Genomic DNA, 26613 nt, shown 5'->3' with positions numbered 1-26613 from the left:
CCCCCCCCCCTTTTTTAAGATTATTTATTTTATTTATATTTTTTTAAGATTTATTTATTTATTTATTTCAGAGAGAGAGAGAGAGAGAGAGCGAGCATGAAAGGGGGAGGGTCAGAGGGAGAAGCAGGCTCCCTGCTGAGCAGGCAGCCCGATGCGGGACTCCATCCCAGGACTCCAGGATCATGACCTGAGCCGAAGGCAGTCGCTTAACCAACTGAGCCACCCAGGCGCCCCAAGATTATTTTAGAGAGAGGGTACAAGAGGGAAGTGAGAGAGAGGGAAAGAGCAAGAATCTCAAGCAGACTGAGCGTGCAGCCCAGCGCGTGGCTCGATCTCACAACACTAAGATCATGACCTGAGCCGAAATCAAGAGTTGGACGCCTGACCAACTGAGCCACCCAGGCGCCCCTCAGTGGACCTTCTCCTTAACAAAACAACCATTTCACTGAAGTTTTAAATAATATCGAAAGTACCTGGGAATTATTCTAAGGGGATACAGAAAATAGGGAAACAATTTTTCAAGAAAATCTCTTGAGAAGAATAGCAAGAATCTGTAGCATTAGAGCCACAACTTCTACTCCCTCTCCCCACAGCTGCCAGTCTAAGGCTGTGGTTCCACCGTAAGAAGGGCAGGCTGTTGGCATTTATTATCTTGCCCAGTTACATTTTACAGAAGTTCTATTCTAAGGCAGTCATGGTAGAACAGAGACTCCCTTATCCTGCACAGTCTACTCATAGGGCTGAAGCTTTACTTTAGGCATGGCAGTCTGAGGATACTGAAGTTCAGATTACTCCCATTGCAGCTTACTATGTCATAAGTTGGATATTCTGTGCCTAGAGGGACAAACTGAGAAAATCAGGGGCTATTACCATTTCCCACATACCAGCACCACTCATAGAGCCAGAGGGATCACTCTGGGAGAAGCTGCTTGCTATGTTGTCACCAGCTCCTGTGCAGTGGCACAGAAGTTCTGCCCAGAGGGAGAGACAGGCTGTGAGGACGAAGAACTGAGCAGTTAGGCTTGAAGGGGTTGACCTTATTTGGACCAGAGCATACCATTCCTAAGAGTGTTATTAAAAGCAGTGGAAATTTTGGTGAAGAGCAATTAAGAGGGAGCTTGTAGTTCCGTGTACTCATATTGACCAACGAAACTGCATAGCAACCAAAAGTTTAACAGAGAGATCTAGATAAAGACAGCCAAGATGAGCCCTCCTGGGAACACAGTCAACCCTAGGGGGGTCACAAATGTTCTGCACATTCATTAGATTGCACCCACTCAGAAGCAATCAGAGCAAGACATGGACAAGTTGAAAACATTCTTCAGTTTACACACCAATCCATCAGCAAAGGTTGTAAGCTTCACTGGCTCAAGGACTTAAATTCAAATTCTGACCAAACATTGGGTGAATTACAGGTTACCATGACCCAGAGGCAACTCCTAGGGAGCCAGGCTTAAAAGTAAAATTTTCTCTCTTTTAAAAGTAAACGGAGGGGCGCCTCGGTGGCTCAGTCATTAAGCGTCTGCTTTCGGCTCACGTCACGATCCCACGGTCCTGGGGTCCAGCCCCGCATCGGGCTCCCTGCTGAGTGGGGAGTCTGCTTCTCCCTCTCCCACTCCCCCTGCTTGTGCTCCCTCTCTCGCTGTGTCTCTCTCTATAAATAAAATCTTAAAAAAAAAAAGTAAAAGGAATAAAATATATCAGAATAAAATATAACAGAAAGACTGTTTCATGCCTAAGACTACCCTCAGGAGTGATGAGGAAGAAAACACCTCAGGTACTACTAGTCCTTGACTGAATGTGGGACAACTACTTGAACTGTGATGGTAGTCTCCAAGCCACAATTACATCCAGTGGTAAAGGGTAATCTAACTATCCAAGGGGACTTAATTACAGCCTTCGACCAGTAAGGGGCTAATGCTGAACCAGGAACAACATACAGGTAGCAAGGCTGAAAGGTACAAACAAGGGGGAAAAACACTGTGGCTGAGATAGACTTGACTGAGTTAGTTCAGCCTAATCACTAAACAACCAACAGACAACACCAACCCAGGGAGTGAGTGGGTGGTGTCAGTATTCAGGTTGCTACGGTACATTTAAATACCCAGATTTCAACTAAAAAAAAATTTAAAGGTGTCACTCATACATACACAGACCTCTGAAAGGGCCCAGATGGTAGACTTTCTAGACGACAACTTGAAAGCAGTTATTACAAATATGCTCAAGGTGCTGTTGGAAATTGTGTCTGAAGAATTAAAGGGAAGTATTGTGACAGTTTTTGTTGAGAATAGCAATAACAAGATACAAAGAATCAAATGGAAATTCTGGAGTTGAAAAGTACAGTACCTAAAATGAGAAATTTGCTACAGGGGCTGAACTGGTGGAAGTAGATTCAAAACTGTAGATTTGAGCTGGTGGAAGGATCAATCTGTGAAGATGGATCAATAAAGTTATGCAATCTGAAGAACAGTGAAGAACGGATGAAGAAAAATGAAGAGAATGTTAGGGAAATATAGGACACCATTAAGAGCACCAACCTACATGTAATGGGAATACTGGAAGGATATTGGGAGGGGGGTTGAGAAGGGAGCAGAAAAAGACATAATCACTGAAGACTTCTAGATTTCATTGAGAGACATTAACCCATACAAGAAGCTTAAAGAATTCCAAGGAAGTTAAAGTTAGACCTAGATGCAGGCACATCATAGTTGTAAGAAATTTTGAAAGATGTAAAAGAAAAAAAATGAGACTTCACAAGGATACATCAATAAAATTAACATTGTGTCTTAGAACTTCAGAGACCAGAAGGCATTAAGATCCTGTACGTGAAATGCTAGGGGCAGTGAAAGGACCTAACAGCTAAGAGTCTTACATGCAGCAAAACTATCATTAAAAAACGAAGGCAAAATAAAGACCTTCCTAGATAAATTCTGAGAATTTATTGCTAGCAGACTTGCCCTGAAGGAAACACTAAAGGAAGTAATTAGGCTGACAGTAAGTGACACCGGACAGTAAGTCAAAGCCAGAGGAGGGGGGGTGGGCATAAAAGAAATACAGGCTTATTGCTCTTTGAATATTTTACAAATTGAAGGTTTGTGACAAGTCTGCATCGAGCAGTTCTACCAGTGCTAGTTTTCCAATAACATTGCTCACTTCATGTCTCTGTCACATTTTGGTAATTCTGTCAGTATTTCAGACTCTTTCATTGTACTTGTTAAGGTGATCTATGATTGATGATTATGACTTGATGAACGAACGCTTAGATGATTAGCATTTTTAAAAGATTTATTTGAGAGAGAGAGAGCACCAGCTGGGGGGAAGGGTAGAAGGAGAAGCAGACTTCTTGCTGAGCAGGGAACCTGATGGAAGGACTCGATCCCAGGACCTTGGGATCATGACCTGAGCTGAAGGCAGATGCTTAACTGACTGAGCCACCCAGCACCTTGATTAGCATTCTTTAGCAATAAAGTATTTTTAAATTAAGGTATTTACCTTATTTTTTAAGACATAATGCTATTCCCTGCTTAGTAGAATATGATACAGAGTCAACCATGCACTGGAAAGCCAAAGACTTCATTTGACTTACTTTATTGCAATACTTGCTTTGTTTTTTGGTCCTGTAACCAAACTTGAAATATCTCCAAAGTATGCCTGTAGAAGTTTTGAACTATAAACCCACAATCCATACCTAACAGATTTCTATGGAATACTCCATCCAGCAACAGCAGAATGTATTCTTAAGTGTAAATAGAATATTCTGCAGGACAGACCATATTCTAGGCTAACAGCAGACCTCATTAACCTAAAGTATTGAAATCCTATGAGGTAGGAGTTTGATCCACAATTGAATTAAATTTTAAATCAAAAGGGAAATTTGGGGATTTCACAAGTATATTCAAGTATATGCTCCTGACTAACCAATGGGTCAAAGAAGAAATGACAACTGTGAAATGTGAATATACTCAGATGAATGAAAACAAAATGCCAAAACTTGGGGAGAGTTGCTAAGTCAGTGCTCAGAAATTTATAACTCCAAATGTTTTTTGTAAAGAAGAAAGTTAGCAAATCAGTAACCTTTAGAAACTAGAAAAGAGCAAACTAAACCCAGAGTAGGAAGGAAGGAAATACTGAATATTGGGGGGGGGATATCAAGTAAGATAAAGGAGAAAAAGAAATAGAGAAAAATCAGTGAAACTGAAGTTGGTTTTTGAAAAGATCAGCAAAATTGACAAACCTTTAAGGCTAAGAAAATAAGACTCAGTTACGAAAATCAAAAGTGAGAGGGTATCACTACTGATCGTATGAAAAAATATAATGAAATTGAAGCAGTTAAAAAGTTGTATAGACATATCAAGTAAAAAGATTGAATTAGTAACCAAGAAACTTAGCACAAAGAAATTCCAGGACCAGATGGTTTCATTAGTGAATTTGCTGAACATTCAAGAGGAGTTATCACCAATCCATCACAAATTCTTTCAAAAAAATTAAGGAACACTCTTTCTATGAAGCTGTTACTACCCTGATGGCAAAATAATACAAAGACATCAGAAGAAAACTGCAGACCAATATCTCTTAGAAGTATAGATTCAAAATCCTCAAAAATAAATAAACCAAATTCAGCAACATATAAAAAGGATTATGTGGGTGTCTGGCTGGCTCAGTCAAAATAGCATGCAACTCTTGATCTTGGGGTTGTGAGTTCAACCCCCACATTGGGTGGAGATTACTTAAAAACAAAATCTCAGAGAAAAGGATTATGTATCGTTGCTAATTGGAATGTATCTCTGGAACACAAAGTTAATTTGACACCCAAAAGTCCATTGTGATACACCATATTAATACAATAAAGAAACAAAACTATGTGATCTTCTCAGTAGGTGAAGGAAAGGTATTTGACAAAATCTAACACCTTTCATTTTAAAATCATTCAACAAACTAGGAATAGAATGTAATTTTATCAGCCTGATAAAGGGCATCTCAAATATCTCACAGCTAACCTCATACTTAATGATGAAAGACTGGCTGCTTTCCCCTTAGGAACAGGAATAAGACAAGGATGTCCATCCTAGTCACTTCTACTTAACCTTCTGTTGGAGGTGCTAGCCAGAGCAGCTAGGCAAGAAAAATAAACATTCTCATTGGAAAAGAAGCAAAACTATCTGTTACCACAGAAAATAACATCTGTATGAAGAAATCCCTAAAATCTTTTAAAACTAATAAATGAGTTAAACTGGATTGCAGGAATTAAGATTACTATACAATGTCAGTTGTATTTCTGTATGCTCAGCAATGATCAACCTGAAAAATTAAGAAATTTATTTACAATAGCTTTATAAAGAATTAAATGCTTAGGAATGAATTGAGCAAAAGAAGTACAAAATGTGTACTTCCTTTTGTTTTTTTAAAGATTTTTTTTTTTTTTTAAGATTTTATTTATTTGACAGAGATAGAACAAGTAGGCAGAGAGGCAGGCAGAGGGAGAGGGAGAAGCAGGCTCCCCGCCGAGCAGGGAGCCCGATGCGGGGCTCGATCCCAGGACCCTAGGATCATGACCTGAGCCAAAGGCAGCTGCTTAACCAACTGAGCCACCCAGGTGCCCCAAGATTTTATTTTTTTTAAGGGGGGCTCAAATGCATAACCCTGAGATCAAGAGTCTCAAGCTCCACTGATGAAGCCAGTCACATACCCCCAAAACTTGCACATTTTAAACTACAGAACAATATTGTTGAAAGAAGTTAAAGATTAAATAAAAGGAGAGAGAGCCCATATCCCCTGCATGGAACACTTAATATTGTTAAGGTCACAGTACTCTGCAAGTTGTTCTACAGATTAAACACAGTCCCTATAAAAATCCAGACTTTTTTCTTTTTACAGAAATTGACAAGCTGATCCTAAAAATCATGGAAATGCAAGGGACCTTTGCACCCTAATAGACAAAACAGTCTTGATTGTAAAAACCAAAATTGGTTGACCTGTAATAATTCCTGATTTCAAAACTTAATACAAAATAACTGTAAGACAGTGTGGTACTGACATAAGAATAGATGTATGCATCAGTGGAATATAATTATAGTCCAGAAATAAATTGTTAAAGTTATGCTTGATTTCTTATAAGGGTGCCAAGAATATTCATTGGAAACAAGTAGTCTTGGGGCGCCTGGGTGGCTCAGTCGTTAAGTGCCTTACTTTGGCTCAGGTCATGATCCCAGAGTCCTGGGATCGAGCCCCACATCGGGCTCCCTGCTGGGCGGGAAGCCTGCTTCTCCCTCTCCCATTCCCCCTGCTTGTGTTCCCTCTCTCACTGTGTCTCTCTCTGTCAAATAAAATCTTTAAAAAAAAAAAAAAATTAAAGGAAACAAGTAGTCTTTTTGATAAATGTTGCTGGTATGCACATCTAAAAGAATAAAGTTTGATCCCCTGCCTCACACCATCCACAAAACTTAAAACCTACCATAGACCTAAAAGTATAAAACTCTGTGGAAAAAAATAGGAATAAATTTTTGTGGCTTTGGGTTAGGGGAAAGCAACATTGTAAGAGGGGGAAAGGTAATAATATATTGGAGTATATCGAGGTTAAAAACTTAACTACTTGCAAATGATACAATCAAGAAAGTAAAATGACAAAGAACAGGACAAAATAACTAAATCATATCTGATAAAGGATTTATTTTTTTTTTTATTTTTTTTAAGATTTTATTTATTTATTTGACAGAGAGACAGCGAGAGCAGGAACACAAGCAGGGGGAGTGGGAGAGGGAGAAGCAGGCTTCCTGCTGAGCCAGGAGTCCGATGTGGGACTCGATCCCAGGACCCTGGGATCGTGACCTGAGCCGAAGGCAGTCGCTTAACCAACTGAGCCAGCCAGGCGCCCTCTGATAAAGGATTTAAATCCGGAATATATAAGATCCCTTACATAAACTCAACAATTAAAAGCCCAGTTAGGAAATGGGCAGAGGATCTGTATAGACAGTTCTCCCAAGACACAAATGGCTAAGGCAAACGAAAAGATGCTCAGTATCATTAGTTATTAAGGAAATGCGAATCAAAACTACATTGAGATTCTGTTTCACACCTAAGGATGACAAAGATAAAAATGACAAAAATGTTTACGTAGCCCTGACTATACTAAAAGCCATTGAATTGTACATTTTAAATGTGTGAATTTTATGGTATTTGAATCCTGTCTCAAGATATTTTTTCAAATGAACTTTTTTTATAATGAGTTATGAAATAGACTCTAAACAACTTGCATTCTGTAATGACAACCAGTTTATATTAGCCTTAGCCATAGACACTTTCCTCTCCATTCTCTTGCTCTTGTCAGTGGGATGCAGCAGGAGTAAAAAATGGATCCTCTTTGCTAACTAATCATAGTATTTAGAGCTGAATATTTACAAGGAAAACCACCAAACATCCTGTTTATGTTCTGACACCCCAGAATCTTCTCTGTAGCGAAGTGTAAAGTCTCTCCCTTCCTATTTAGCATTGATGGATCTTCTTACTAATTGATTATTCTTTTTTTTTTTAAGATTTTATTTATTTGTTTGACAGAGGGAGGGCGAGAGAGAGCACAAGCAGGGGGAACAGCGGGCAGAGGTAGAAGTAGGCTTCCCACTGAGCAGGGAGCCCAATATGGAGCTTGATCCCAGGACCCCGGGATCATGACCTGAACTGAAGGTGGACACCCAACCAAGTCACCCAGGCGCCCCACTTCTTGACTATTCTTTTTTTTATTTTTTTTTAAGATTTTATTTATTTATTTGACAGAGAGAGACATAGAGCAGGAACACAAACAGGGGGAGTGGGAGGGGGAGAAGCAGGCTTCCCGCAGAGCAGGGAGCCCGACGCGGGGCTCGATCCCAGGACCCCGGGATCATGACCTGAGCCGAAGGCAGATGCTTAACGACTGAGCCACCCAGGCGCCCCTTGACTATTCTTGATTATTGTTTGATATTGATTATCTTCAAGGTTCTTGCTTGTGTTCACGTTCCCAGTTTTATTCTTTTTTTTTTTTTTTAAATAGGCTCCACACCCACTGTGGAGCTCAACCTTAAGACCCCAAGATCAGGAGTCACATGGTCTACTATCTGAGCCCCCCAGGCATCCAGGATCCTAGTTCTTGATAAAGTGCTGGCACCTAAATAAAAAAGGAATGGGGATACTAAACCTAGGGGATCAAAGTTTGGTAAGAAACAAGATACTTATATAGTCTGCAGGTCTCTCCCCACTAATTACTTACTGATTATGAAAATAAAAATAGTAACTTCACAGTGCAATAACCTACTGGAAACCACCTTAGCCAAGTGATCAGAGTTAACTTCAGTACTGTATCAGTGTTAATTTGGTAATTGTAATGTGGTTATATAAGCAAGTGTCCTCGTTATTTGGAAATACTCATTTAAGTATTTTAAGGGTAAAGAGCTGTGTCTTCAACTGACTCTTAAATAGTTAAGAAAAACTACACTTACGTATAAGTGGTAACTAATGAAACAAATGGGGCAAGATGTCAACAACTGGTGAATATCAGTGAAGGTGATAAGGGAATTCTTGCATTATTTTTGAAATTTGTCTTAAGTTTGAAATTACTAAAATTTAAAATTTCCCCTAAAAAAGAACGTGGCAAGTAAACAAAGCTGTGCATAAACTCCTTGTTTAAATTTTTAAAAAGGCAACTGAAGTCCATTGATATTTCAGATACCTAAGGACTGGTTCTTTGAGAAAGAAAATTTTGGGGTACCTGGGTGGCTCAGTCAGTTAAGTGTCCAACTCTTGATATCAGCTCAGGTCATGAATTCGGCATCAAGAGATCTAGCCCCGTGTTGGGCTCCATGCTGGGCGTGGAGCCTACTTTCTGTTCCCTCTCCCTCTGCCCCTCCCCCTTCTCACTCACTGTCTCTTAAAAAAAAAAAAGTTCTACATAGTTGATTAGTATTTTATATTCTATCCAGTTTCTTGAGCAAACCCCTTGAGAAGTAGTGTTTTAAATCCTGAGCCCTGACGAAATTGATTTTCATGGAAGTAGAGAAGGTGTGTTTAGGACTTTTGGGAGATGGTAATACATGTGAAAGTAGAAAGCAGTCCTAATACATTGGGCTTCACAAAAATACCAAAAACAGATATTTTTATACATTATATGTTCCATCTTTACAACATGTCAAGATTTTCTTCAGAGAAGAAACTTCACTATTTTTGAAGACTTTGGTTATTATTTCTGAAAGGTCTCACACAGTATTCTGTGGCAGTAGCACACATGTACCATAAAGTCCATGATCTGGTATGCAAAGATCAGTAATTAATGCTAAAGGGAAATCGCATAATTTCTCATTCCTCTGTAACTTGGTACAACTTTCTGGAAGAAAGGTCAGTGATTTCCTCATGGTTGATGGTACTTGTAAGAGCATTTGCTTCATGTCTCTTTAGCTCCAAGCCGCAGATCAACTTGACCATTTCCAAGTCAGGCAGCTTTTTCCAGTAAAGTCAAAACAAAACCACTGTCCATATTTTTAGGACAGTAGGTGCTTTTTAAGGTGTTTTGCTGTGGTCTTTCATACCAGATACTGAGATTTTTTTCCACCCATTGTATACTGTAATGAAAGTAAAACCAAAGGGTTTACTAACTTTTTCTTAAGATTTATTTGAGAGAGAGTGAGCACAAGTGGGAGGGGCATAAGGAGAGGGAGAGAGAATCTCAAGCAGACTCTGCACAAGGGGGCTGGATTCCACAACCCTGAGATCATGACCCGAGCCAAAACCAAGAGTCAGATGCTCAACCGACTGGGCCACCTTTTTCTTTTTCTGTTTTTTTTTTAATTTCTTTTTTAAAGTTTTTATTTTTAGAGAGAGTATGTGTGTGTGCGTGTGAGCGAGTGGGTGGAGGGGCAGACGGAGAGAGAGAATCTGGAGCAGATTCTGAGCTGAGTGTGGAGCCCAAGGTGGGGTACAGTCTCAGGACTCTGAGATCAGGACCTGAGCTGAAATCAAGAGTCAGTCACTTAAGCGACTAAGCCACCCAGGCGCCCCTCATCTTCTTTCTTTTAAGAAGGAATTTACAAGTTAAGCTAGGTTTAGTGACCCAACACCTAGCATGGTCATGATGAAAGGGCCAGCTTTCTTGAATTTCTATCTGAGACTGTTCTAGACTGTCATAACATGCTGATGGTGAAAACTGTGGTAACTTAATTATACAGAATAGCATCTTGTGTTACTCTTTTTAGGTAAAAATTGGTAATACACGGGCACCTGAGTGGCTCAGTCGGTTAAGTGTCTGTCTGCCTTCAGCTCATGTCATGATCCCAGAGTGCTGGGATTGAGCTGCACCTCAGGCTCCCTGCTCAGTGGGGAGCCTGCTTTCTCCCTCTCCCTCTGTCTCCCAGCTTTTGCTCTCACTCTGTCTCAAATAAATGAATAAAATCTTGAAAAATAAAATAAAATTGGTAATATAATTTATTTTTATAACTTTTTTTATTCTCCATGAAGACTTTTCAGTATAACAGGAACGAAATCCAAGAAAAAAATTTGTCCTGGTAGTTAGTTCATGTTCACAGACCACTCAGGTCAGTTTTAGGCTGTAATCAGAAATTGCTTCGTTGTGTATAAAGATGGTGCAAAGGTGCTGTGATGAAGAATTTTTTTTTTTTTGTCAGAGTGAGCACAAGTGGGGGGAGGGGCAGGCAGAGGGAGAAGCAGGCTCCCCACTGAGCAGGGAGCCCAATGCGGGACTCTATCCCAGGACCCTGGGATCATGACCTGAGCCGAAGAGAGACGCCAAACCGACCGAGCCACCCAGGTGCCCCTGAAGAATTGTTTATGACAGCACATTTAACAGATTGTTTTCTTTTGGTTATGTAAAAGTATGTTTCTGTAGGGAAAATAAGAGATTGGCAGAAACCATGAATTTAATAGTAAACTTCAGGTTGCCTTTTAATAAAGAATTAATGACTTTTTAACTTAATTTCTTTTGGTTAAAGTCAGCAGTGTTGTGGATATCCATGTGTGTATAATGCATAATTTTTCTTAATTTGCAGATCATGAAGACTATGACCCCCAAACTGTGAGGCTGGGAAGTAGATATAGTCATGTTCAAGAAGTCCAAGAACGGCTTAACTTCCTTAGGTTTGTTTTAAACCATCAATGTTGTTCTTTTTAAGACAGATAAAGAATGTTTAGTTAATGTGCTATAGAGTTAGGTCTTTGTTAGGTGACCTTTTCACCTGCCACCTTTTACTTTCCCACATGGAAATCACTACCTAAAAGCCAAAGGACATTTCCCTAAGTGTTTATGATTAAATACTTTTAAATTATTGGCTGAGTTTTAACTTTTCTTCTTTGAAGTATTTGAAGAGAGTACATTTTAAGATTTTGTATAGACTTCTGTCCTTGTATGTTTTCGCTAAAAATAATTTTATTTTTAAAGAATAAATTTCCATATTTTGATATAACCAGCTGGAGAACTATACTCACTTTAATGGTATCCTAGACAATAAGGAAATGGAGACAAAGGGCTGCTGGCTCAACACCTCAAAAGAGTGGTTTGCATCCACTGCTGCCTTGTTTATCCTAGCAGTGGCTGACAAAGGTGGTCTGAATGTGTGTATAACATTATTATAATGGGGATGAGGCAAAGAGGTTTATCCCCTTGAGCCATAGCTAAATGTAGTCCAAGGCTCAATTTGAATTTTCTCAGTGGTAATTAGCCTTTAATGATTATACACCTAACAGATTTGAAATTGTTAAGAATTTTCGATGAGCGGTTTCTTGTGAATTCAGAAACCACATACTGCAGAAGTGCTATTCAGTTCCTAAGTGTGCTAAGACAAATGCTCAGATTTTCAGTGCTTTGGGAAATCTATTGCATTTATTATTTTGATATATTGGGGGGATTTTCTCCTGAGCTAAGTTAATTACGGACTTGTTTATTGAACTGTGTGTTTATTTACTGGGACACATTTACATATAAATAGTTACATGATTTTAACTTGAGGAAAAACTCTAGCCACCAGATTTTAAGAAATTTGGCATTTGTTGAAAATGAAATGTTTTTTTCTGTGTGTGTTTTGATTTTCAACCACCTGAATAGAAGGACCTGCCTGTCTTGATCGAAAATCACTGCCATAGTGAGTGACTGTTATTGATTGGTGTATGTTGTATCCCTTAGGTTTCCTAGAACGGAAAAATGGTTATGAGTCCTACTATTTTCAAGTTTGGAATCACAGAACCTATTTTACTCCATGCTTTATTATGTGTCTACATGACCTATAGCAATACACTCAAGAGAAAAGAACCTAACTTTACTTTTTTACTTGGCGTGTGTTAAATGCTTTATATTTAATCCTCATAGCCATGCAGAAGGCAGGTATTCTCCCCATTTGATTAAAAAGCAAATGGAGATCAGCATGGCTTAAACTAGCTTCTTCGAAATCTCGCAGCCAATATGGATGCCAGTTGCACTGCTCAGCTAGATCTATCTGACTTTAAGGTCTATGCTCTTTATATTAGACAGTGATTTTTGCAAATCTGTCTTGGAGCCTTAAGGTTTCTAAGGAGCTTTCTCCAAGATTTCTGAACAAGCATTAGAGATTTGATTTCCCATTTCTCTTTTCTTTACTCCTCCTCCCAACATCGGGGCAGCCCCACTTGTATTTTATACATTGGACTTCCAAATGGAACTTTTGCTTGAAGAAAGTTTTTTGCTGTTGTATTTAAAAACAAAAACAAACTTTGAAAAACAAATGTATGTTACCACAGAGGACATTTCATATTGTATCTGTAAATTAGAGGTAGCAGGGTTAGGTAGGACTAGGTGCTAGAAACCCTCCTGAAGCTCTGCAGTTCTATTAAAATAACAAAAACCTTGGGACTGAGATCCCAAAATGCTTGAAGTAATGAGGGAACGCATTGACATGAAATACCTGCACCTTACTCCATAACTGGGCGTGGAGCCATCATTATGTTAGCTAGAAATTCTGTGCTAATTCAGAATAAAGTGAGGTGTTCTCTTTTCCTGTCATTCACAGATCAGGCAGACAGGGTAGGTGGAGGAATTTTAAAAGAAATACAGAGTTAACAGAAGAGACAGTAGCTGTAACGAAATTCACCTTCATTGTCTTAATAACCAACATTCACAAAACTAAAAAGAGCATCACCGAATAATTGATAAGCATCCTGCTAAATATTGACAGAAAAAGTTTAAATCATACATACGTTATTCTGTTTAATGCAGCCAGGTACTGAGTTATGCAATTTGACCATCAGAAAGCATTAAAATTTAAGGAATTTTGACTTAAATTAGTTAATGAAATGTTTATCTGTGAAAGTCACTTGGAGACTACCTCATTTTCCAGTGATGCCATAGAAGCAGAATGGTAAAACTCAACCCATTAAACATAGCTTTGCAATGGCTGGTTTCAAAGACCAAACTGTTTAAGTTCAGGAAACAAATCTTTTGGGGCGCCTGGGTGGCTCAGTCGTTAAACGTCTGCCCTCGGCTCAGGTCATGATCCCAGGGTCCTGGGATCGAGCCCCGCATCGGGCTCCCTGCTCCATGGGAAGCCTGCTTCTCGCTCTCCCACTCCCCCTGCTTGTGTTCCTGCTCTTGCTATCTCTGTCTCTGTCAAATAAATAAATAAAAAATCTTAAAAAAAAAAAAAAAAAAAAAGGAAACCAATCTTTTATTCAGTTTAGGCCCAGTCACCTAGCCGAGTTCCTGGCACATTGTAGGCATCCAATATGTACTTGTTAAATGAATACCTAGAATTTTTTTTTTTTTTTTTTAACTACAAGATAAAATTGAGAAGTTTGGTAAGATGTTAATAAGAACTGACATCTTTTTAACTGTTGTTAAAATAATTGTGATAGATGGATTATTACTACATATACTGATAGATTGCCTTTCACAATAAAAATTAATGTAGATCTAATTGCTCATTTTTTATGTTTTCCAAGATTTTTATTGAAGGATGGCCAACTGTGGCTATGTGCTCCTCAGGCAAAACAAATATGGAAATGCTTAGCAGAGAATGCAGTTTACCTTTGTGATCGTGAAGCCTGCTTTAAGTGGTATTCCAAGTTGATGGGGGATGAACCAGACTTGGATCCTGATATTAATAAAGACTTCTTTGAAAGTAATGTGCTTCAGCTTGATCCTTCCCTATTAACTGAGAATGGAATGAAATGTTTTGAGCGATTCTTCAAAGCTGTGAATTGTCGAGAAGGAAAACTAGTAGCAAAAAGGAGAGCATATATGATGGATGATTTGGAGTTAATAGGATTAGACTACCTTTGGAGGGTAAGTGAAAAGTAGGAACTCACAGACATTCTTTCTGATGAAATTTTTTAAATAGCGAAGGGCTACAATTTTGCATATAAATTATATGTGTATGCTGCTCTGATGCTTGTCCCAGAAGGTAGTGATAGTTCATCTTTATCTTATTGGGTCATTTGTCATTAGGTTTTTTTCTTCTCTCCCTTCCCCTCCCTCTCTGTCACTGATGATCCTTTTGTCTTGGCTTAGAATCTGTCCTTCCAGATGTGTTTAGAAATACACTGGCCATACAGATTTTTCATGCCTCCCCATGGAAGTTACTGTTCTTCCTTTTATTCATTCAGTGTAGATCTGTTCTTCTTCGGTGTTAATTTTATGTTACTGTACATGCAATGCTAAAACAGGACAGAGGAAAGGACTATTTAGAATGGACTACAAATGTATACTTTAATGGCAGTGTTTTAGGATGTTTTTAAACACCTGAGGGAGTAAAATATTACCATCTGTTTAATTTTTCCACCTTTTTAGTATTTATATATATATATATGTTCTTTAATTGAGATGAAATTGACACAACATTATATTAGCTTCAGGTGCACAACATAATGATTTGATATTTGTATATATTGTGAAATGATCACCCCAGTAAGTCTAGTTAACGTCCATCATCACATACCGTTACAAATTTTTTTTCTTGTGATGAAAACTTCGAAGATTTACCCATAGTAACTTTCAAAGGTATGCAGTATAGTATTATTAACTGTAGTCACCACGTTGTACATTACATCCTCAGTACTTATTTTATAAATGGAAGTTTGTATCTTTTGGCCACCTTCACCCATTTTGTCCATCCCCTGCCTCTGGTAACCACCAGTCTGTTCTCTGTATCTATGAGATGAGTTTTTTGTTTGTTTTTAGATACTACATACAAATGAGATCATACAGTATTTGTCTTTCCCTAAATTTGTTTCACTTGGCATAATGCCCTCCAGGTCTGTCCATGTTGTGGCAATACAGTATTAATGTATTCTATCTTTAAAAATCTGACCTGTTCACAGCAGTTTTTACTGTTTTTTGGATATATTTTTCTGCAAACCATGGACCGTTTACTTTGTCTTTCGATTATTCAAACAGCCAGAACCCTTTTTAAAAATAAAAACTATACGGTACTCCAAAATGTAAAACTAGTTGGAGAAGAGAGATCCTATTGTTTTTTTTCTTTGGGTTTTTGTTTTCTCTGCTCATTCTCCCTGTACTTCCCAGCCTTCCCCCTTCCCAAGCCTACATAGGGGTCAGCCTTAAAACACTTCTTCAACCCCCTAGACTTCTGCGCATAGTTTGAAGACCACCAGTATAATTACATGAGTGATGAAGATCTATAGAAATGGAGGGGACCGTAGTGTAGCTCTTTGTGCTAAACTATATTTCATTTATATTTTGTTTTTAAGTAATTTGAATTCCTCCTTCAGTGTCTTACAACTTGGTTACCAAGGTGTTGATTTGTAGGGTTAATACTGGTCAAGGCATAGTTTGTTCTTAGTAATAATGTGCCTTCCATTCTTAAACAGATTGCTTTATTCAAACACTTCAGTTTTGCATTTTATTACTTTTTTTTGGTCTTTTTTTTTTCCACTTAATTTTACTTGATTTACTTGAATATCAAAATAGATATACCCTCAAATTATTTTTGAGTAATGTGTTGAAAATAACGGAGGATATGGTTTGAATTGAAATGTCCAGCTAAAATACTTTATGAAAGTTGTTTACACTTGAATCTTTTGAACCTAGGTCGTGATTCAAAGTAATGACGATATTGCCAGCAGAGCTATAGATCTCCTTAAAGAGATATATACAAACCTTGGTCCCAGGCTACAGGTCAATCAGGTAAGGATTGACATCCACTAAAACTTCGACGAATTAGAATTCTGATTAAAGAACGCTTCGCTGATAAGAATTTTTTCTTCGGTCCTGAATTAACTAAATTGTTTTGTTTCAACTCCCATTAAAAGTACACCTAAAAGGGATGCCTGAGTGGCTCAGTCAGTTGAGTGTCTGACTTTTGATCTCAGGTCAGGTCTTGACCTCAGGGTCATGAGTTCAATCCCTACATTGCTCCATGTTGAGTGTGGAGCCTGCTTTAAAAATAGTATCTATCTAAAATATTTGGTCTCTTTTTCCATTATATGAAATGTTATCTAAATGAATCTTGTCTTGATAATTACATGAAGTGATTATTTTGAGTATAATTATGGCATGAGATTTCAACTGAATTTCTTTTGATTCTACCACATACTCCAAAGTTCATTTTTTTAACACCTAGCTCATACTTCTTAAGGTACATAACTACCTTCCTTTGACAAAACATGGTATGTTTTATTGTCAGTATAGACTTTGGTTAAATAATTGAGAGCTATCTTTAATTAGTTGTTGCCATCTTTAATTGAATTAATGTTTTTAAAAAGTGTATTTGTTTTTTTTTTTTTTTTACATTTTAAAGCATCTTGGACTGTCTTTATTTCGCCCATTATTTGTAGGTGGTAATCCATGAAGACTTCATTCAGTCTTGCTTTGATCGTTTGAAAGCCTCTTATGACACGTTGTGTGTTTTGGATGGTGACAAAGACAGTATTAATTGTGCAAGGCAGGAAGCTGTTCGAATGGTTCGAGTATTAACTGTGTTAAGAGAGTACATAAATGAATGTGACAGTGATTATCATGAGGAAAGAACAATTCTACCTATGTCAAGGTTTGTGAATAACTGATCTGCTAATTAATTATTTGGTGCTTTCCTAGACCTTTTTTCCCCCAGGATCTAGTTTTTGTTTGTTGTTTTGGTAGGGCATTAAGTTTAGTTTCCTCTTTGTATTCCTTTTTTTTTTTTTGCCATGATTTTAGTACCTGTTAAGTGTTGCCAAGCATAAGAAATTGAAGTATTTTGATGCCATTCATTTATACAGTTAATTGCATAGTAAGATTGGAGAATAATTGGAAAAAACTCTTAAAAGTTGTTTTTGACAGGTAGCTAATACAGCAAGAAATACTTCCAGATGGTCTACTAACATTTCTGTTAAGGTCGTCTCACCATTGAGTAATTCAAATAATATTTATAATTTAGAGATGTTTATAGAATGAATGCTATCAGTATTTATTTTAAAAGAGTTCTCATTGCTAACCATGAAATTACATAAAGTTGCTTCTTGAATATAATATTTAGTTGTTGTATCTTGCCTATGAGAAGATGTTATCAGGGGCGCCTGGGTGGCTCAGTCAGTTAAGCATCTGCCTTTGGCTCAGGTCTGAGATCGAGCCCCGTTTTGGGATCCCTGCTCAGCAGAGAATCTGCTTCTCCGTTTGGCCCTCTCCCCATCCCCCACTCTTGCTCTCTCGCCTACTTGCTCTCTCTTCTCTCAAATAAATAAATAAAATTTTAAAGAAAGATATTAACGTAAATATTATTTGGGGTGTGAAGTTTGATATTAACAATTTTTCAGAAAAAATTTACGTCTTTGCATTTTTGTTAATATTCTCAAGCTAAAGTTTATCTTTCATGTTTAAAAATAGTCTTAGTGAGTTGCACTTTTATGGCATTAAAATAAGTGTTAACTCAGGTCTGATTAATTTCTTATAACTAGACATCTCATTTTCTGCAAGCATCAGTACAAGGATAACAGTGGGAAATGATTGTTGTATTTTCAAGATCACTTAAAATATTTGAAATTAAAAGGCAATAAATTTTTATTTTCAAGATCCTAAAAATAATAAGTATACTTAACTCACTTTCTCTTGTTTAATAAGAAAATATTCAATATTAAATTCCTATGTTTATTTTCTTTACAAGAAGATACGAAATTCTGCTAACTAGGATTTTTTTTTTTCTCCTCCCCCTCCCCCCAGAGCTTTCCGTGGTAAACACCTCTCTTTTATAGTTCGATTTCCAAACCAGGGCAGACAAGTTGATGACTTGGACGTATGGTCTCATACAAATGATACGATCGGTTCAGTAAGACGATATATTCTCAATCGTATTAAAGCCAATGTAGCTCATACAAAAATTGAGCTCTTTGTGGGCGGTGAACTGATAGATCCTGCAGACGACAGAAAGTTGATTGGACAATTAAACTTAAAAGATAAATCAGTAAGTATCTATAATTATCAAACTTTTCAAGAAGGTCAAACCTGGGGCACCTCGTTGGCTTAGTTGGGTTAAGCATCTGCCTTCGGCTCAGGTCATGATCTCAGGGTCCTGGGATCGAGCCCCACATCAGCTCCCTGCTTAACGGGAAGCCTGCTTCTCCCTCTCCCTCTGCCTGCGCTGCCCCTGCTTGTGCTCTCCCTCTCTCTCTGTCAAATAAATAAATAAAATGTTCTTTAAAGAAAAAAAGAGGGCGCCTGGGTGGCTCAGTTGGTTAAGCGACTGCCTTCGGCTCAGGTCATGATCCTGGAGTCCCGGGATCGAGTCCCACATCAGGCTCCCTGCTTGGTAGGGAGTCTGCTTCTCCCTCTGACCCTCCTCCCTCTCATGCTGTCTCTCATTCTCTCTCTCGCAAATAAATAAAATCTTAAAAAAAAAAAAAATTAAGAAAAAAAAGTCAAACCTATTTTTCATTTCACTAGTTAACAGTTTATTCAGTAAATATTAATTGAGCATCTGTTATGTGTTAGGCTTCTTTATTAGGTATTTGGATTATAACACTAAGACTGGCATTATGGTACTTACAATATAGTAGAAGTTTTGTAAAAAATAAAACTATTTGGTTGTTAGGCAGTACCTACTAATTGTATTTTTAGAAGTATTGCCTGTAGTTTTTTTGTTTGTTGGTATGTTACTAACTTCTGTTTTGCATATTTTTCCTTGTCTTTAATACTAACTTAGTATGTTATTTTCAGCTAATTACAGCCAAACTTACACAAATAAGTTCCAATATGCCTTCAAGCCCTGATAGTTCTTCTGATTCCTCAACTGGGTCTCCTGGAAACCATGGTAATCACTACAGTGATGGTCCCAATCCAGAAGTGGAAAGCTGTTTGCCTGGGGTGGTGAGTAGATGGTTTTGAGCTACTGTATGCAGGGCATTATAGAAATATAGTTTGAGAATAAAGAAATATAGTTTGACCTCATATTGACCACCTGCCCCTGCCTCATCCTTCTCCCACCCTACCCCACCCCGGGGTGAAGTAGAAAATCATGTATATCTTTTATTTTTATTTATTTATTTATTTTCCATGTATATCTTTTAACTCCCCAAAACTTAACTACTCATAACCTAGTGTTAACCAGATGCCTTACTAATAACATAGCCAGTTGATGAACACATATTTTGTATGTTATATGTATACTTACTGTATTTTTATTGTATTATATATTGTATGTATAATACACTGTATTTATTTTTATAATAAAGCTACAGAAAAGAAAATGTTAAAATCATAAGAGAAAATACATTTATAGTACTGTCTTGTGGGAAAAAATATGTGTGTAAGTGAACCTGTGCAGTTCAAACCCGTGTTGTTGAAGGACCAGCTGTATATAGACTAGTTCTTTTTTCTTGAGAAGTGTACAGTTTAATGTGGCAAAATATCAATTAACTGTATAGTTTACCATCACCTTCAGATTAGATCTGAAAGGTGATTGTAACTTGGTTGAAATTTAAAACATTTCCCTTTAGAGACAGTATTTTTAGGTTTACATAAAATTAATCTATTATACAGCTGAATTAAAACTCTTAAAATATATAAACTTATAAAAATATCACTGTGTCTTGTATTTGTACCACAGAAATGAATCCTTTCTTCACAGCTGTTTCTGTAGGAAAATGTCTGCAATCTTTCTCAAGTTGTTCTTAACATATCTAGTATCTAAAGAAACAGTGATTCCTCCCTTCTTTACCCTCTCCTTCCACCCGTCCCCAAAAGAATTTTAATGGCTGCGATAATAACCAGCCACTCCAGTGTCAGAAGAATTGGCTCCTTAAAACAGTTGGATTAGGAATTTAACTATTTGCAGGCATGACAGCTTTTTGCATATATGGAGTCTAACTTGTATGTATGAGAGAAATAATTTAACAAAATAATAAAAGCCGTCACACAGAAATTACTGGAGATAGCTTGGATAATATATTCAGTCGGCATCATGAAGGATTTCTACAGGTGGAATGATGGGTAAGACAGGCCATTTTAGAGAGAGTAGAAATGACACAAATTGTGGAAATTACTTGGCTGTTTTTTGGGGGGGGGCATGTAATTTATAGGTAAATGGTTTGTATATTTTGTATTCCAGATAATGTCACTGCATCCCAGATACATCTCTTTCCTTTGGCAAGTTGCAGACTTAGGTAGCAGCCTAAATATGCCTCCTCTTAGAGATGGAGCAAGAGTACTTATGAAGCTTATGCCACCAGGTAAGAATTTTTTGTATGTATAATGCTCATAAAATATACGCTGGACAATAACAGGGTATAGCTGTCTAGATGGAATATCCTTTGTTACATAGACCACATCAGGAGTTGGCAAACTACAGAGCACAGGCCAAATTCAGCCCACTGCCTGAGTTTGTATAGTCCAGGAGCCAAGGATGGTTTTTACATTCTTAAATGGGGGAAGCAAGAAAATAATATTTTGTGGTTCATGAAAATTACATGAAATTTAATATTTTCATGTCCTAAACAAACTTCTTAGCGTGCAGCCATGCTCATTCATTTACATACTAACTGTGGCTACTTTTGTTTTAAAACAGTGGAGCTCAGTGGTTGTAGCTGACACCCTATGGCCTGCAAAACCTTAAATATTTACTATCTGACCTCTGCACTGTATTATGGGCCATGTGTCATCTGTGGCACTGCTCCTTTTTTATTCCTTAGAAACAACCACTTTAACGTGAAGCTTTTTTTTGTATATGTATATACCATTATATCTGTAAATAATAATCTCATACAACTGTGTCTTTGTCAATTTTAGATATCTACTGAGTTTCTATCATACAGATGAAAACTTAAGTCTTACTCTCATATTCTCCCCAATTTTGCTTAAATTCATATCTAAAATTGATGCTAAAATGTGAATTTACATTTCAAGAGTCTGAAAAGTAGTTTGCCTGGATTACTGACAACTTTTTTTACTGGATTTAATACTACCTTTTCGTTCTCTTCATTTTCTGTACACCTATCACTAATTCATCCCATATATCTTCTAATAACTTCTCAAAATAATTTCGCATTGTTATTTGCATTATATAATCTGTCAGGTTTCACTGTTTTCTGGAGCCTTTCTTCCTCCTCTCATCTGTTGCTCTTTGCCTTCTATACGGCTACTGTTGTGGGACTTCTTTCTTCACCTTTTCCGTGGCAGGGTCCCTATTCTCAGGTTCTGTGTCTTGGGCCTTTCTTGAAATTTTTTCTCCCCTCCTCCCACAAGGATGTCCTCCTTACCCTGCTTGGGCTATAATACCCTAGACTAGGAGCCCTTTCACATACAGTTTAAACAGCACTAATAAAAATAATTTGGATCTTCAGAGAGAACTTGAACAGCCGACCAGGTAGTTGAATGTGGCTGAAGGCTGCCTCAGCAGATAATAAAAAGACATGAGACCAATAGAAAATGCTGACTTGGTAGTGCTGAGATAACACAGGGAAGTGGAGCTCCGAGACAGATGGGTTACCATTAAAGTGGGCCCAGAACAAACACCCAACCAGAGTCCTGAAAGGCTGGGAGTGCACCTCTCAGGATGAGCTCTGTCTGCGTGCAGGTGCTCACTTTTCATTTTTCCTAAGAAGTTAAAAGGGCTTCTTCCTGTACAGCTGCCAGGCCACGGGGTTTTTCGTTGGTTGGTTTTGGTTTTTGTTGTTTTTGAAAGTTGCACTTCTGCTATACTGGCACCTTCCACATTATATAATGACACCCTTTTATTTGCCATTTGAATTTGAGCTAATTGGGGTTTTAGAAACATGTGTGACTATTAACTTAATAGACTGTACTTATTTCCCTGAAGCCTAGTACTGATAGGTGCTTTATTTTCTTTTGTTTCCTGCTTGTCTCTTGTTTTTGGAGAGTACCTTTTTTCCTATTAAAAACTTATTTTGGGGGCACCTGGGTGGCTCAGTCGTTAAGCGTCTGCCTTCGGCTCAGGTCATGATCCCAGCGTCCTGGGATCGAGCCCCACATCAGGCTCCCTGCTCGGCGGGAAGCCTGCTTCTCCCTTTCCCACTCCCCCTGCTTTTGTTCCCTCTCTTGCTGTGTCTCTCTCTGTCAAATAAATAAATAAAATCTTAAATACATACATACATGCTTATTTTCAGGACGCCTGGGTGGCTCAGTCGGTTAGGCATCTCCCTCCGGTTCAAGTTGTGATCCTGGGGTCCTGGGATCAAATCCCGCATTGGGCTTCCTGCTCAACGGAGAATCTGCTTCTCCCTCTGCCTGTTGCTCCCCCTGCTTGTGCTTCCCCCCCTTCAAAATTAATAAAATCTTTTTTAAAAAATAAAATTAAAACTTTCTTATTAAATAATTTCAAACTTAACAAAGAACAGTACGATCTCATTTACCCTTCCCCAGATTCAGTAGTTAACATTTTGCTATATCTGTTACATCATTCTGTGGTAAGATTTTTTTTCTGACCTTTGGAGAACAAGTTGTAGATACCCTGTCTTTTTATCCCTAAATACCTATTGCTTTCTAAGAACAAGGACATTCTCTTCAAATTACCACAGTATTAATCAAAATCAGAAAATACAGCATTGGGGCGCCTGGGTGGCTCAGTCCTTAAGCGTCTGCCTTCGGCTCATGTCATGATCCCAGGATCCTGGAATCAAGCCCCGCATCGGGCACCCTACTCCGCAGAAGTCTGCTTCTCCCTGTCCCACTCCCCCTGCTTGTGTTCCCTCTCTTGCTATGTCTCTCTCTGCCAAATAAATAAAATCTTTCAAAAGAAAAAGAAAAGTACAGCATTGATAAATTAATTTATAGAACTTATATTTACTAATTATCCCCATAATGAACCTTAAAACTGTTTTCTGGTTGAGAGTCCAATTCAGCTTCTTACATTGCATGATTCATGTGGTATCTTTAATCTAGAACGGTTCCTCAGTCTTTGACTTTTATGACTTTGATGGTTTTGAAAAGCGCACAGATCAGTTGTGTTGAATTAGTCTCCTTAGCTTTTGTCTGTTTCCTGATGTTATATACAGGTTGTACATTTTTGTCACAATACCACTTATGTGATGCTCTGTCTTTGTCAGAGCATTATACCAGGAGGCACATGTCAGTTTGTCCTTCATTGGTGACATTATCCCGGATCACATAATTGATGTCTGCCAGGTTTCTCCTCTGCAAAGTTACTTTTCCTTTTTTGGAGAGATGTTTTGAGACCCTTTAACTCTTTCCTTATCAAACTTTTACTTACTGGTTTTACTATTCGTTGTGATTATGGCTTGAATCCGTTTTTTCTGTAATGGTTGCAAAATGGTGATTTTATTTAACTTGATCTTTCTACATTTACTGGTTGGCAACCCTATTTGTGATGTGTTATATGGCACAAGATGTTTAAAACTCATCTAGTACTTTTATCCTAGCCCTAGAATCAGCCATTACTCCTTTCAGTGAGAGAGAGGTTATTTAGAAACCAGAAACTTATTACTACTGGGGTGTCTTGTTTCCAGGCCTTTTCATTAAACTGAGGAAGTAATACACATCTATATCAATGTCTGTATCTGTCTCTGTTAGAAGAAACAAACATGGGTTCATACTGGTACTACTACAGCTTCTTCGTCTTTCTCAGTTTGATATTTGTATCTATAAATTAGTGGGAAATCTGCTTCCCAACTTCATTGATTTATTTTTGGTGCAGGGTTGGGGGGATGACTTGCTTCTTATGCAGACTTCAGCCACTGTTGTTAGGTCTTTGATTCATCTCTACTTTCCCAAGTACCTATTGTTTTCATATCCTTAGCTTTTCTAGGATTCAGTGGGGTATTAACTTAATAAGTAGCCTCTCCTCCACCCCCTCCACCCTCTTAACTAACCCCACAGGTGCTTCTTGGTTCATCTAAGCCAGCTGTCTTCCATCCTCTCTATACCTTCAGTAATTGGCTCACATCTTTCTAGTGTTTCATCATCTCCGATTTGTATGTCCTTTTGAGTTTATAATATTTTATAATCAGTTATTCTTATTGTAGTGGGGTTTGTGGGTGCATTGCTGATAAATACAGTTCAGTAATTGGCCCAGATAATTTTTAAGACTGTGTGTTTCCATTATTTCCTTTTTCTAAAGCAAACACCATATTGGCATTTCCCATCTTGTTTTCTGTTTAATGTGGGACAGAATCAGTTCAGATATTTAGGTTCTTAGCTAAAGCGTCTCTCAACCATTTAATTTAATCCTTATCCTTTACCTGTTGTACTGTTTAGAATTTGTATTGTTTTATTTACTGGTGTTTGAGTAACAGTTGTTTTTGCTTTATGTATGCAGAGTCCACCTTCACAACATAATTTAAAACACAAACCCACTTCAGAATCACTGATCTTATGATTTGAGCATAATGCCACTACATGGTGGGAGTGAGCTTTTGCCAGAAGTTCAGGCAGGAAACCTAAGAGTGCTTTTTTCATATTTTATATGATGAAAGTATAGTACCTAAATTTGAAATAGCCAACACTGAAAAAGCCAGTAATGATCATATTACAGTAGACAAATCACAGGCTTTGGACTCAAATGGACTTGAGTTCCCGTTCTGATTCTAGTTGTTATTCATGCCTTAGACATGTTTTCCTAATTTTTCAGAACTTCCTTATCTATAAAACTGAGCTAGTAATAACTAGTTCATGGAATTGCAGGGATTACAAGGGTAATCCATTCATACATCTGTGGAAAACCCCAGCCTAATGACTGGTATTTAATGAATATTCAACAAATGTTAACCTCCTCCCTGTCACTGTGGTTGCCTCATGCATGCACACACACATACACATCATTCTCTCTCTCCCTCCTTCCCTCCTTTGAAGAAAGGAAGCAGGGACTCTAAGGAATTCTGTTTCTAGCTGTGTTACTTTTGGGTAAACATTTAATGTTTGTGCATGCTTGCATATATTTTAAACTGGGAGAAAACCAAGGTGGAATGAGTAGCTTTTTTTTTTTTTCTAGTCATTGGCTTTACCTCTCTTAGTTCTTTCTGAACCTGCCTGAAGTCAGGTGCCTCTATTATGAGTTGCTGTTAAACTTGGAACATCTCCAATCTTCTCTGTAGGTAATTTAATCTCTTGTAATTTAGACTGTACTCTCTGTGTGCATCAGGAAAACAGATTCTTCTTGATACTGAGTGATTAAAATGTATACTGCTTTACCAAGCAGACTGAGTTGCTTTTCCTCTTCAGCGCTTCCACTTTTTTTTTTTTTTTAAGATTTTATTCATTTGAGAGAGAGCAGGAGCAGGGGGCGGGGCAGAGGGAGAGGGAGAAGCAGACTCTCCGCGGGGTGGGGAGCTCGATGCGCAGTTCAGTCCCAGGACTCTGGGGTCATGACCTGAACCAGAGGCAGACACCCAACCTAAGCCACCCAGGTGCCCCTACTTAGAATATTTTTAAACCAATAAGACATTCTCAAATACAGCCTATGAATTGGTTTGTTTTTAGAGAATAATTTGGTGTTGTATGTTAAAAGTTTTGGACCTTGGTGGTTCTTTCTGCTTGCAGGATTTTTTCCTGATGAAATAAATAATTGCAAAGATTTAGCTGCTAGGATCTTCAGTATAAAAAAAATACTGGGAAAAAACCCTAAATGCCCAATAATAGAGATTAAACTGGTAAAATGACAATGTCATTTTAATCACCAATTAAAAATAATACAGGGGATGAATATTTAATGACCTGAGAAGCTGTTCCCAAATGTTTGATTATAAGAATTTAATATTTTAATTACATTATCTGTCACTGTCCCTTCAGAATAGGGGAAACCAACAATTTTTATACAAACTGAAGATTTTTTTATTTTGTTTTTAATCTCTATACCCAGCGTTGGGGCTCGAACTCACAACCCCAAGATGAAGAGTCACATGCTCCACCGAGTCAGCCAGGCATCCCACAAACTGAAGATTTTTTGATAAGATATTTCTAGGCTATTTCCAGGCCTATAAAATTAGCTTGCGTATGGAAATTATAGTAATTTTCAGTTATCTTTATTCTTCAAAAAAAGCTTTAATTTTTTTTAAAGTAATCTTATTTATCAAGTGGTATTTTAATCATAGCGCATTTACCTTGGAAATAATTTGATGATAACAGAGTACTATCTAAAGTTGATTGACTATTCTTAAGTTTGAATGTTTGGTAACTTATGCTAAATTGTATCATGGGTTTTTTTGTTTTTAAAC

The 26613-nt window shown here is 37.8% G+C and overlaps 1 protein-coding gene across 2 annotated transcripts in view; it reads left to right on the top strand.

Annotated features, from left to right (window-relative positions):
- Nucleotides 1-26613, top strand: part of USP9X (ubiquitin specific peptidase 9 X-linked) — a 100453-nt gene that overhangs the window by 25404 nt on the left and 48436 nt on the right. For both annotated transcript variants that reach the window (XM_021682030.2, XM_044911799.1), the window contains exons 14-20: nt 11025-11112; nt 13942-14284; nt 16049-16144; nt 16795-17006; nt 18155-18395; nt 19148-19297; nt 20538-20658. In XM_021682030.2, the coding sequence (XP_021537705.1) occupies nt 11025-11112; nt 13942-14284; nt 16049-16144; nt 16795-17006; nt 18155-18395; nt 19148-19297; nt 20538-20658 (1251 nt within the window). The remainder of the gene's footprint in view (nt 1-11024; nt 11113-13941; nt 14285-16048; nt 16145-16794; nt 17007-18154; nt 18396-19147; nt 19298-20537; nt 20659-26613) is intronic.

The sequence above is a fragment of the Neomonachus schauinslandi genome, chromosome X (genome assembly GCF_002201575.2).
Source record: "Neomonachus schauinslandi chromosome X, ASM220157v2, whole genome shotgun sequence".
Taxonomy (NCBI): domain Eukaryota; kingdom Metazoa; phylum Chordata; class Mammalia; order Carnivora; family Phocidae; genus Neomonachus; species Neomonachus schauinslandi.
The sequence above is the reverse complement of the archived record's forward strand: the minus strand, read 5'-3'. Positions and strand labels throughout refer to the sequence as shown.